General features: G+C 48.0%; 1 protein-coding gene across 1 annotated transcript in view; it reads left to right on the forward strand.

Annotated features, from left to right (window-relative positions):
* The first annotated feature begins 11,310 nt into the window (after positions 1-11,310).
* The window catches only part of Mro (maestro), an 8,230-nt gene continuing 6,789 nt past the window's right edge, over positions 11,311-12,751 (forward strand). The window contains exon 1 of the mRNA XM_051163639.1: positions 11,311-11,449. Coding sequence (XP_051019596.1) covers positions 11,354-11,449 — 96 coding nt within the window. The 5' untranslated portion in view covers positions 11,311-11,353. The remainder of the gene's footprint in view (positions 11,450-12,751) is intronic.

Genomic DNA, 12,751 nt, shown 5'->3' on the forward strand with positions numbered 1-12,751 from the left:
CTGGTGGGCATGACTGTGGCTGGCCCTCTGCCTGGGGATCCACAGAAAACCAGGGCAGCTTGCAGCCAACTCAAGCAGCAAGAAAACCACACCACGAGAATCTTTAGAATTTTTAGAGCTGTGTATTGTATCTGCAGCAATTACCAGGGGGCAGACAGTCTACAAAAGGCCCCATTGTGTGTGCACCTCTCTAATCGGCCCAGTGTTTCCTCTTCAAGGACGGAATGCAGCTCACTGTAGACTATGGGTTTTCTTAAAGATAGCAGTGTTCCCAGAGTTGGCTATGTTGCTATTCATCAGGAGGAGCTCGGAGGGAAAAGACAGATGCCCTGGGCTCCCCACTGCATAGCTCAGGTAAGGCCGCCCGCACCAGTTTCTGGATTCCGCCCATTCTGTTCAATTTGTGGCAGAACACAGGATTCTGATCTGTACTGATTTAAGCAGATGGACTGAAAAATAACTGTGTAAGTTCACAGCTACTTCTGGGAAATAGGAATACTGGAGATGCTGTGGGAGTAAGAAGGTAGAACTCATCCCTCCCTCCCTCCCACCTTCCCCCTCTCCCTCCCTCCTTCCCTCTTTCCCCCTTCCCTGACCCCCCCCCCGGCCCCCCTTGTCTCTATCTCCTTTCCTTTCCTCTGTCCATCCCTCTCCCCTCTCTGCTAATACTGGGGATCAAATTTAGGCCTCAGCATGTCAGGTAAGCGCTCTAGCGCTTGGTCTACAGTCCCAATTCTTGCTTTTTAAGCCTGTCAGCTACATTTCTTATACACAGACTTCATTTCTGGGCCTCGTGTTTCCTCCAAGACATCCTTCTCTTCCACACCACCTCCTCTTCGAGCACAGGAGCAGCTTTTCACTTACGATCATCTCAGTGAGGCAGCGAAGGCCACATAGAAGGGGCGGGGGACGGACTCTGGCCACAAACAAGCTCTTCAAGGACAGTGCACACAGTGGGGCCTTCGTTCACCTGGATGTACTCAGTGACCCAACACCCAGGCATGATGAATTCCAGGCCACTCTGTGCTACATAGCAAGAGCCTGTGTCAGAGCGGGTGGGGGACATCTACAGTCACCGTCATTGCTTTTTTGGGTTTCTGGAGCACTGGTTCTATGCCAGCCCTGCTGCTTTGGCCTAGTGCTCCTGTCTAGAGTATTGTGACGACGGGTGACACACAGCACAAAACAACAACTCTCAGGCGTTTGGTGGATTGCTAGACATGAACATTTCAGTGCCCCTGGCAGTTCCCCCATGTCCTTTAGGGAAAGGTTTGGATTTCTTGGTTCTTATGGCATTGTGGATTTTTTTTTCTGGGTCAAAGGAGATGCCAGGAGGAGGGTTGGGAGTTATTAACAATGGCTTCCAAGCAATAAAGACAGGAAAACAGAAGGAGGAGCCGTGGGACAGGACACAGCAGAAAGCAGCTCCCTATTGAGTTCACAGAACTCTATCTGCGGGAGAGCAAGGCCATAAGAGACTCCCGTGTTAGTGTGCCATGGTGTATTTGAAGCTAAGGATGAGGCCAGTACGTCTTTCTGTGGCCCGCAGGTAGCTCTATGTTAGAAGCAATAGCACACTTACACAGAACAGTGGGAGGTGACAGTGCACTCCAGGAAGACCCTCCCACTTGCTGCAGGTGGGCTGGGGAGAAGGGAGGCTAGCCAGGGATAGTTACTTGGCTGGATGGCATTGGCAGGCCTCAGGCTTGGGCCTACTTTTCTTTCTTTGGTGCCCTTTCTGGTCCATCCAGGTGCATGCCGCCTTCCCTTACAGCGGATGTTGTGAGCTACCGCCCTTTGCCTCTTGTGGCTCTTTATCAGCACCTTCTGTGGCTCTTCCCCTTGTGATTGACAGGGACATGCTAGACTCCATCTGCAGTCCTCTGCTGGTAGACTTTCAGGGGCAGGAGTGAGCATCAGCTTCACCCCCTGGTATTAGAAGGCCCTGGTATTAGACGTAGGATCATATTAAAAACTTGGTGAATGGCACGTGCAGGAACGCAAAGCCAGGCAAAGGTTCTGCTGCTGAGTCCCAATCCTGCCCCTTTCCTCTTTTCAGGTGTAAAAAAAAAACCTTTGACAAGGCTTGGCCTAACATTTCCTGTAATGAGTCGAGAAGCAGGAAACCCGAGTCCTTCCTTTCAGACACGTTTCTGGTTGGACATTGCACACACGGGCAGGAAGTACTCTGATCAATGCTAAACTAAAGAGAAGCCATTTTGACTGGTCATTTGTTTCCCGATTTCACGGGTCTAAATGGAAAGTGAACGGTCTATTGATTTGACTTGCCTTTTTCATCAGTAATGCGGGAGAAGTAATTACTTTTTGTGGCTCTCTTTTCTCGTGGTATCAGCACCTGTGTATCTCCGACAGAGTGAAAATGTCTACGGAGAATAAAATAGAACTATCAAATAGTTAAATTAAATAATTATAGTGTACTATTTTTTTTTTGAAGACAGATTGTTACCTGCATATCGGTATGTGACAAGTTTTTAGAGAGACTCCTCTGATTCCCAGAATCCTAAGGCTAAGGGATGCTAGGGTCCTCTTGGGACATTGTACCTGAGAGCACCCTGGAGTGTGAGCCATATCTATGCCCTTGTGTCCACTGTGCACAGGTGCCAGGGTGAGGCTGCTGCTGGCATCTACAGGGCTTCCGTTGACTGCTGTTAGTTTCAGCCCTGATTCCCCCATGTGGCTTTAAGCACACAAAGAAGCAATGTGGATTAGGTTTCCCATTTTGCGACACAGAGGACATTACACTCTATCAAATGTCTATAAATGTGGATACAGGGTAATGTTAGAAAGAAGGGATTATTAGTAGGGTACCAGCTGGGGCTGGAGGCTCAGTGGGAGAGGGCTGGCTAATCACGGTTGACAACACTGCCCCTCTTGTGTCTGTGTCCGCGCAGGGGTGCGCACTTCGTTTCTGGTCTGCAGTCTGTGGTTAGAGCACACAGCCCAGGCTTCTCTCATCAACGGTTTCCTCTGTCCCCTGATCTGCTGATGTCCAGCTTTGGGTCACTCATAGCATCACATGTTCAGCATCCAGATGGTGTCGTTAAAAGACCTTCCCTACTCTTGCAGAAATTAAAGCTAATTTGGAAGATCTGAACTTGCAAATTGGATTACAGGAAGTCTCATGTCAGGCAGTCAAGCCTTTATTCCTGTGTCTGCTCCTAGGTCCAGGCAAGGAGGTAGAGGCATCGCTCTGCTCCCCAGAGGTACACAGCCCACCCCACCCCCATCCATAAGTCCCTTCACATCCTCCTGTGCTATTTCTGTCCCCACCCTATTGAAATTGCATCTCAAAGGTCAATTGTGGTATTTATTCTCAATGCCCTGTGCATAGTGGGTTTTATTTTAACTTCGTTTTTCTTTACTCTTGGACCATCGATTTCTCTCCTCCTCCTCTGATATACTTACGTGGCTTATATTTTATCCACCTAGCTCTTAATTGGATTTTCTAAACTGGTCCTTCCCATAGCAGCATCCTGACTGGGAGTTCAAACTCTAGCATTAGCATGCGTGTAGCGGAGCTCTCAATCTGCCACTAACTGTACGGAAATGAAGCTAACAGGAGGTGTTGTTTCCTTGGTTTGGTGTCAAAATTAAATGGGATAATTAACGCAATGTTTACTCTAAAGCTTGGCACGAGAAAGTATTCATGAATGTCACCTGATAGCATAACAGGCTCTCAAATGTGAAAACAGACGGCGTCTCTCTTATCCCTTTAGGTCATGTTGCCCTCCTTATCCTACACAGGGCCAGTCAATAAGTATTTATTGATTCATGCACGTGATGGCAGAGTTCGGGGAAGGAGAAACGACGGGGGGAGGGGGGGGCCTCCGGAAGGCTGCAGAAGAAGCCTCGTTATTCAGTTTTTGTTTTTGTTTTTGTTTTTTAAACGAAAACATGGTTTAAGATGTTGAGTGCTTGAATGTCTCCTTTCAGGACATATGGCGTTTGTTGAACAGGAAGCGGAGTTAGCAGTTAAAACACTTGTTAGTGCGACAGTCGCTCACAGTGAGGTTGTTTGGCGCATGGACAGCGTCCAGTTCTTAGATTAAATGCTACTCTTACAGGATTATGTCCGGAAAAGACGGCCTGAGCCCTGGAAGTCTTGACTGGAAGCATGGCGCCATCTACTGGTTTCACAGGGAAATGACGCCGGCAGCGCGTGTCTCAGCCAGGGTGAAAGTCCTCAGAATTGTCATTCTTTCGGGAGAAATTGTGGATGAGACTGGACAGGAGGACTTAGTAAGGGGCAGGCACAGCAAGCAGCAGGCAGGAGACACTTCGGTTGTGTGTGGGCGCAACATCTTGGGTAGCCAGGCGACCGACAACCTTGGAGGTGTCATTGGAGGGCAGTCCCCTCCCCAGCCTCACCGACCTTTTACTCCTGTTGGTCTCACTTTTCTAGTTTGCCGGCTCCAAGTTCACAGAGGACCTTCTGGTTTCTTTTTTTTGTTTGTAAGGAAACTAGGGCTGGGAAAATCTCGCTGAGTCATCACATTTGGCGGCCAGTCCCGAAGAGCTGTAACAGCGTGTCTCCCAAGGGGCTCCGGACCCGCCTCCAGCTCCTCACCTGACTACCCCAGGAGCCAGGTAAAGTGACTGACTGCAGACTGAGCAGAAATGCAGGTGCCCTGGTTCCCACATTCTTCCTGGAATGTGCTATAGCCACTGGCGTTGGAGGGAACTGAGTCCCAAGAATGTTGCTATCTGGTGGTGGTTCCTTTAGAAGATGGGAGAGGGCAATAACTGACCCGGAAGCCATTTTTTTCTTCTATTAGTAAACTATATCGATCAGCCAATAGATGGGTTACAGATCCTTGTATTTTAGCAGAGAGTTTTAGTATAGGAAGATCTGAGGGAAACTATGGATGAGTGCTTCAGACTAATTTTAAAGTGTCAACTCACTTGGTCAGCTCACAGGGAGTTAGTTGTCTAAGAGTTTTCAGGGCCAGATGAAAAGTACATACAGCCTGTGAGCCTGCTACAGTGGTATACAACTATGGCCGCCAGTTCCTGAGGGAGATTGAAGCAGAAGGATTGCAAGTTTAAGGGCAGTTCAGAAGTTAAAATTGTATGTGTGTGTGCATGTGTGTATGTACGTATTTTTAAGACTAAAAGGAGTGGTGAGTTCAGAATTTTGAGTTCTATTGCTATTTGTCTTTAGGTTTTGTCAAGAAACTGTGAGAATTAAATGAAAATTAAATGCTTGTAGTTGAGCTGGTGGGCTGGACTTAGTTAATAAAGACCTTAGTTAAAGCAGAGATTCGTGAAGTAGCACCTCCCATACTACCCCTGAGGTACAGGGTTCCTTCCGACTCAGGGCGTGGCCTTTTCTCTGATTGCTAATCCACTAGTTGGCTTTGAGAGTTGTTTTCTTACGCAAACCGTGCGTGTGCTGCGATGTCATATTTTGGTTTTTGGTTAGTTTTACTCTAGCAAGAAGTCAAGGCACATTCAAAGTTACCTGTAGCTTCATTTCAAGAAGTCACTCCAGATAATCACGGCTTCCCTCAAACTTTGTCTGCGTACTTAACCGCGCAGCAATAGTCAAGTTGCTTCCCGTTGTGAAGCCATTCCAGAAGACCTAGCCTTGCTTTCCTTTTTCCGGACACTCAGGTGTTTGATCCCTTACCCGGCGATAGAGAATTAAGTGAACTAATTAACTTCATGGTTGCGGTAGCAGGTGCAGCTGGGAACTGCCTCGTGGGAAGCGTGCTCCCACCAGGTAGAACCATGGAGTGTTGATGGTCTTGTGGGTGGTGAAAACCTTGACCCAGAGCACATCACTCTCTGGTAGTGTGTCCAGAGGAGAGGCGCACTAAGCAGTGTGTAAAGGGATGGAACATATGTCAGTCAGAGTCTTGTCTTCAGCTTCAGGTGTCCCGACCTCCTCCTTCTCTTTGGCCTCCTAGCATGGGTCTCTCATAGGAAATGGCTGCTTAGCGCTGGTGGAGAGAGCCAAGTGACCAGGAGCTGGTGCTCTGTAGCCAACACTTTACCTAGTCCCTCCCAGGAAGCCTGTGTTGCCACAGGTGGAGACGCTGCTTTGGTTTTGATCAGATGGGGTGTAAGGGTCGCAGCTATTGAAAGGGAGCTGCGTGTATGGAGGGCATGTGCAGGCCCTGTAGGAGGCTGCTGGTACCAGAGAGGGCTGTGCCACCTATTTAACCCTGAGTTTGCTGTCTTTCTTTCTTTCTTTCTTTTTTGAGACAAGGTATTGTTTTAAGGTCTAGACCTTTCTGGAACTGGTGGCCTTTCTGCTTTTGCTACTTGAAAGCTTTGAGTGCAACTATGCACCGCCGTGCCCTGCTCACTTATTCTTTTCATTTGTTTTTATTTCGTTTTGCTTTGAGACAGAATCTCTTCACGAAACCCACCTTGGAGTCCTGGAGCTCACTGTGTAGGCCCAAGCTGTCCTCCTGCCCCTGCCTCCTGAGTGCTAGGATTACAGACGTTATTTTGCTTTTTTTAAAAAAGGAAAGTTTAATAATGGCATTCTAGCTGGACATGGTAGCTCATACCAGTAATCCAAGCACCGAGGAGACTAAGGGAGGGGAATATCAAGTTTGAAGCTGGCTTGTGCTACATAGCAAGTTGAAGGCCAGCCTAAACTATGTCATGAGACTTGCATTTAAAAACCTGAGGCTTGGGGCTGTAGGCCAGTGGTAGAGGGCATGTGCAAACCCTGCATTTGGTCTCTAGTACTGGGGAAAAAAAAAAATCCTAGAATCCAGGCGTGCTAAGGTCGTGCTTTATCACTGCTTTTAGTTTTATCTTGACAGTTTATCTTAGTTTGTTTTTGTCGCTAATAACAATGCACCAGAGACTGGGTAAGTAATAGAGGGACTTGGGCTCTCAGTTCAGGTCTGAATTTATAGGACCCCCATCAGCGGGTGGTCCTCTTGTTGACAGAGACCTAACAGTGCTGTAGAATACCCTCTGGTGAGAGATCAGCCCAACCAAGCTGGGTTCTACAACAGACTCCTGTTTTGTTTTGCTTGTTTTGGGATAGCATTAACCCATTGGTCCTTTCACCTACCAGCGAGGGCAGAGGCTGAGCATCTCTTAAAGGTTCCGCTCTAGAGGCTCATAGGCAGCTTTACACTTCAGTGTGAGTCTGGAAGGGCTAAACCACGGTCGAGCCACAGCCCCTGCGAACTTCTGTGTGCTCCACACACACGTGCTACAATTCTTCATTTTCTACAAATACTGACTTTTTTTCCTCTCTCAAAACATGGCCCTTCTGTGGCTTCTCGGGTCAAGGTATGGCCTCAGCTACATGGAGTGTGGCTATATTGGGATTAATTGCAAAGTCAGAGATTCCTACAGACCAGTGTGTGTTTAGCAATACCAAGAGTCTTGTACAAAAAAATGTGACACAGAGGCTCTTGCTCCCTGAGACTCTGGCCCAGCTGTTCTGAAGTGGACCCGGAGGCGACAAGTCCTAGGATGGCTGAAATAGAAGGCTGTCCGAACAGTGCGGGGTCGGAGTGGGGTGGGGGGGACACTTTCAAGTTTTCGTTCAAGGTCAAGATGAGCTCTGGCAGGAAGTCTGTCAGCTGACAGGAGTTGGTGGCCTTGGTCTTGTGAGGGGTAGCAGACAACCTGGAGAGGGTTTGCTAGAACAAGTGGCAAGTCAGGGAGGGAACTGTATCTTCCAGAAGAAGCTGCTCAACTTTCCTTCACTTCACGCAGCTTGCAAACATCCCAAGACTTTGAATTCTAGTCCTGCCTGTTAGGACCAGGCTTGTTGCTTGGTGTCTGAAGCCGGGGGGGGGGGGGGGGGGGGGGGGGGGGGGGGGGGGAAGCTGCCTTCTCTGGCTAGCACCCTTTGCAACTCTGTTAATCTTGCAAAAGAAGCTGAGCATAAGAAACAAGGAACGGCTTGTTTTTCTGCCCGAAGGAGGGAGGGTGGCTCCAGGCAAGATCTATTTTGCCAGGGAACACAGACGCTAGCTGCTTTACGATGCGGCTCACTGCCTCTTCAGTGAGTGGGCAAGCTGAACCCAGCTATCAGACTAAAGTGGCTGGTACCTGTCAACTCTGATCCAGAGAATCTCACCCAAGGAATAGCAGGTTCTATTCAAATGTAGAAGGGCCTGAAGAAAACCCTGCGAGCAACCGCACATTTTCTTTTGTTGTGTCTCTTGCCTGCTTTTGCCTCAGGATGAGTTTATAAATCCTTTATTCTGGAGGGGACAGAGGGCCAATGCTGGGGCCTCTCTCTTTTATGATGGTGGTTCTAAAGTGTGGCCCCTAGGCCAGTGGCAGCTCAGTACCTCCTGGGAATTTCAATTCAACAAAAGGATTCTCAGTTAGGTGGCTGGTTCAAAGGGAGACTGAAATGTGTGTGTGTGTGTGTGTGTGTGTGTGTGTGTGTGTGTGTGTGTGTGTGTGTGTACGTACGTGCGTGTGGCGGTCAGGCAGTCAGAAGTTGACATAAGGGTCTTCCTTAATTCCTCTCCACTTTATTTTTTGAGGTAAGGGTTTTAACTGACCCTAGATCTTGCCAGCCCAGGGATCCTCTTCTCTGCCTCCCCAACCCTGGGGTTACAGGGGTGTTCTGGTATGCCTGCTGTTTCCAAGGGTGCCGGAGCCAAGCTCGGGTCCCTCATGTTATGCAGCAAACACTTTACTGATTAAGCTATTGTCTCATCTCCATTTTTCTGGTGTTTGATTTTAGTCCTTATCGTAGGGAGGTCTGTTGATAAAGGAATGATAAAGGAGAAATGGGGCCCAGAGGCTAGGGAGTAAAGAGGTGTTCCTGTTCATTTAAACGATATTTTTTTTGAGACCTTCAGGAATGAGCACTGCACCTGTATCATGCCTACCGCTTTCCCCTTCACCGCTCCGGTGTACCCACTCTCTCTCCCAAACTCATGCTGTCTTCTTTAATTATTGTTACATATATATTCATATATATTCACACACACACACACACACACACACACACACACACACACACACACACACACAAACCTACTGAGTCCATTTAGCATTGTTCATGTATATGTGTCCAGGGCCGACCACCTGAGATTGGAAAACTCATTTGAGACTATATCCCAGGAGGAAATGGCTTCTCTCTTTGTCGCTACTGGACACCTACCTGCACCTAGAAGATGCATTTTCCTGACTTCCTAGTGCCTTCTAACCAAGAAAGCATGCTTGACAACAAAGACAGCAGTGAAGACGAACCCTCACCTACCTCTATGCCCAATCAAATCAGCTGGTCCTGTGAGTGGCTGCCTAAGAGGGCTACAGTCTGCTAGGTAGGGATGTGTTCCAGTTTTCTCTGGGCCCCTTGACTTCAGGAAACTCCTCAACCCCAGGCAAACCAAGGCAGGTGTCTGGCCACTGGTCACCCCAGTTCATCGATTTGCTATTGATTGTGTGACTTAAGGGATTGGCTATTTGATTGTGTAGCTGATTTAAAAAAAAAAAAATGGTTCATGCCGAGGCTACCTCCAAAGATGATGGCAACCTAGACCTGGGGCAGCCAGGTTTCAAAACCTCTGCAGGTGTTCTGATACAAGCAGGGCTGAGCACCACCTGCACACATCTGTGGACCTCTTCCCCTATTAATGCTGCAGAATGTTCCAAAGTCAGTTGCCACTAAGGGAGCACCGTGCTTCTAAGTGTGCCCTGGAAGAGAATCTGCCCTCCTGCAGTCATAGAGCCCGAGTTGCAGGAAACTAAGTGAAGTCCTCTTATACAGTTAGCTGAGAACCTGGTAATTACTTGGTCCTTGAGACTGAATGCTTCAACCATAAATAGATTTCTCTCATGGTGGTGGTGGTGGTGGTGGTGGGTGGGGTGGTGGTGGGCGTGCAACAAAAGGCAAGGCAGGGTGGCTCCTGGCTGTGATGGAAGCTTGGAAATTTGGCTGTGCTGTCAGTGTGAGAACCCTCCTGAACGGCAGCAGCAAGGGCGCAAATCAACTCATTCCGAAGTAGAAAGGCCGAGGAGCCAAAGGCAAGGTGATCTTCCTTCTGACCTTCCTTTTGATCTGGATTGCTACCAGAGGGTGCCACCTACAACCAGGGTGGGCCTTCCAGGTCAATACGGGCATTCAGGACACTTCTTCAGGGGAGGCTCCTTATTCAGATCGTCTTAACTTACCTCAAGTCTGCCGTACCCAGATTGCGAGATCCCCAAAAAAGACCACCAAGATTCAATACTAATGCAATACACACGAGGACCTTTACTTTTTCGACTTGAGCTGGCCTCTGCTTGTCTCCAACACAGTGGTATCCAGAAAAAGCCTCAATCTCTCAACTGAGGGCAAAATTATAGGTTCCTATCCCTCCCAGAACCCCAAAGCAGGGGAGTTCCAGCCTGGCAAGCACCTATTGGTTGAGTAACATAAGGAGGCCTAATGTCCAAAGGTGACAGGCCACAGAAAAAGGCGCCAAGGCCACCCATGGCTTAGCTTTCTTTGTTCTCTTTGTTTACTACCTTGTCCAGGGAAGTGTCTAGTTTCTTATTAACCCTATCTCAGGTGGGCAGGAAGGAATGTGGCCATAAAACTGGGTCTCTTAGCAACTCTATCTTTGGTGGGACCCTTGGAGTCAGTCACTAGGCAACGTTATCTCTAGTGGGGCTCTTCTTTGCAGCTGGCCAGATTATCTCCTGTAGGCCTATTTCTTAACCTTTGCCCCAGTAACCCTGAAATCCAATTTTAGTTCTTCTGGTATTTCAAGTCTACACTAAAACCAATCATAATACCGGGAAGACGTGAAACCCCGGGTTCCAGCCTCACCACCAGCTCAACTAGGCATGATGCTAGCCCACACCTATAACGCCAGCTCTCAGGAGGCGGAGACAAGGAGATCGGAAGTTCAAAGTTATTCTCCTCTCCAAAACTGGTTTAAGGTCACCATGGGCAACATGAGACCCTGTCTCCCTCCCCACCCCCCCCCCCCCCCCCCCCCAATTTTATTTTTGGAGATCTTTAAGAAACACAAACTTTCAAACCACTTCTTACTTTTAACTCTTGAGGATTCTGTGGGTGGGGGCCAAGAACCTGAATTTTATTTCTTTAATCATTGTGATACAGGGAGCCTAGAGGGTGGAGGAATGGGGGCCTGAGGACTGACCCCCAGGAGCATCAAACTGCTGCTCCTTTGAGTCATTCTTGCTTCTCTTCCGAACCTTGTTTTGAGCCTCCAGCTCCTCACTAAAGTGGAGGGCTCCCACTGTCTTTGTGTTCTTTCACAACAGGGCGCATTCCACAGAGAGAGGAGTAATGCTGGTTGTCACGGACACTTCAGATGACCGGCTGTGGCTCATGTGGTGATATTTTTTTCCCCTGTTGTTTTTCTTTCTTTGTAGTTTCATGGAACAAATGCAGAGAATTCAGAGCCAGCCCCTTCCAGCGTCCACTTCCAAGCCCAGGAAGAAAAGGACACGGGTGATAGCTTTCTTTTCCAAGGTCAGACTCAGTGCTCCTTCCTAGCCGTCCCTATGTAAGACTTGAGACTGCTTACCCTGTAGCTGGAACTTGGTTCCTGCTAGAAGCCATGTGATGACAGTTCTTCCAACAGGACAGAGAATACTTATGAGAAGATGAGAAGATTTGGTTTGCTGCTAACTCAAAAACTAAAAACCAAACCAAACCAAAAAAAACCCAAAACAAAACAAAACAAAACAAACAAACCTCCCTCTGAGAAATACTTTAATGCTTGAGGATTCTGTGGGTGGGGAGGTCAAGAACCTGAATTTTATTTCTGGGATGGTTGTGACACAGGGAGCCTAGAGGGTGGAGGGATGGGGACCTGAGGACTGATCCCCCAGGAGCCTCAGCGGCTGCTCCTCTCCTGTCTGTCTTGCTGCTCTTCAAACTTGGCATGTGACAAGGAAATAGTAACGATGCTGGAAAGTTACAGCATCTCATCCACAGTGCTGAGTAAACAGCTAGGTCTGGACCCTGTATCCGTACCTGCTTCCTAAGGATGGGAGCTAGCTGTTATCTTTAACTCTCTCTCTCTCTCTCTCTCTCTCTCTCTCTCTCTCTCTCTCTCTCTCTCTGTGTGTGTGTGTGTTGTTTATTTCAGTGTGAATGCAGGTCCTCTTGTGTCATGATGCACACGTGAGGTAGAAGATAACTTTTGATGTCTGTCCTCACCTCCCGCCTCCTTAGAGCACCAGGGTTTCTCTTCTCTGTTTTCTCAGGAGTCTCTCCCCTCACCCACATCTTACCATAAGGAAACTGAGATTACAGACAAGTGCCGTTGTGCCTGTCTTTACATGGGCTTCAAACTCAGGTCTTCGTGCTTGCATTGCAAATGCTTTATACACTGAGCCATCATGTTCGGGGGCCCCCTTGTCAGAGTCTCTCCTCGTATGGGGTCTGACTCTAATGTGGGGTGCCTTGACCAGAGCCTTCTTGGCATTGGAGCTCATCATCTGCTCACCAGGGAGGCAGCTCATCTGCTCAATGGAGAGGCGGCCCATAATCTTGATCTGTCTCTTGTCTTGCAGTTACTTCGAGTTTAGTTTTTGAAGTGGAGGATTTTGCATAAGAGCGCAGTGTTTCCCCCACTGTGTTATTTCTATTTTTATTTATTTATTTATTTATTTATTTATTTATTTATTTTGCTTTTTCTCCTTCTTCTAAATTGCTCATATGCATGAATTCAAAAGTTGGGACAACCTTTGTTGGTTCTGTTTCTTAACAATTAAACTTTATTACACAACCCAAACCTTCAAATGTCACAAAATGTTTGCAGATGTG

The sequence above is a fragment of the Acomys russatus genome, chromosome 20, assembly GCF_903995435.1.
Source record: "Acomys russatus chromosome 20, mAcoRus1.1, whole genome shotgun sequence".
In the NCBI taxonomy this organism is placed as follows: domain Eukaryota; kingdom Metazoa; phylum Chordata; class Mammalia; order Rodentia; family Muridae; genus Acomys; species Acomys russatus.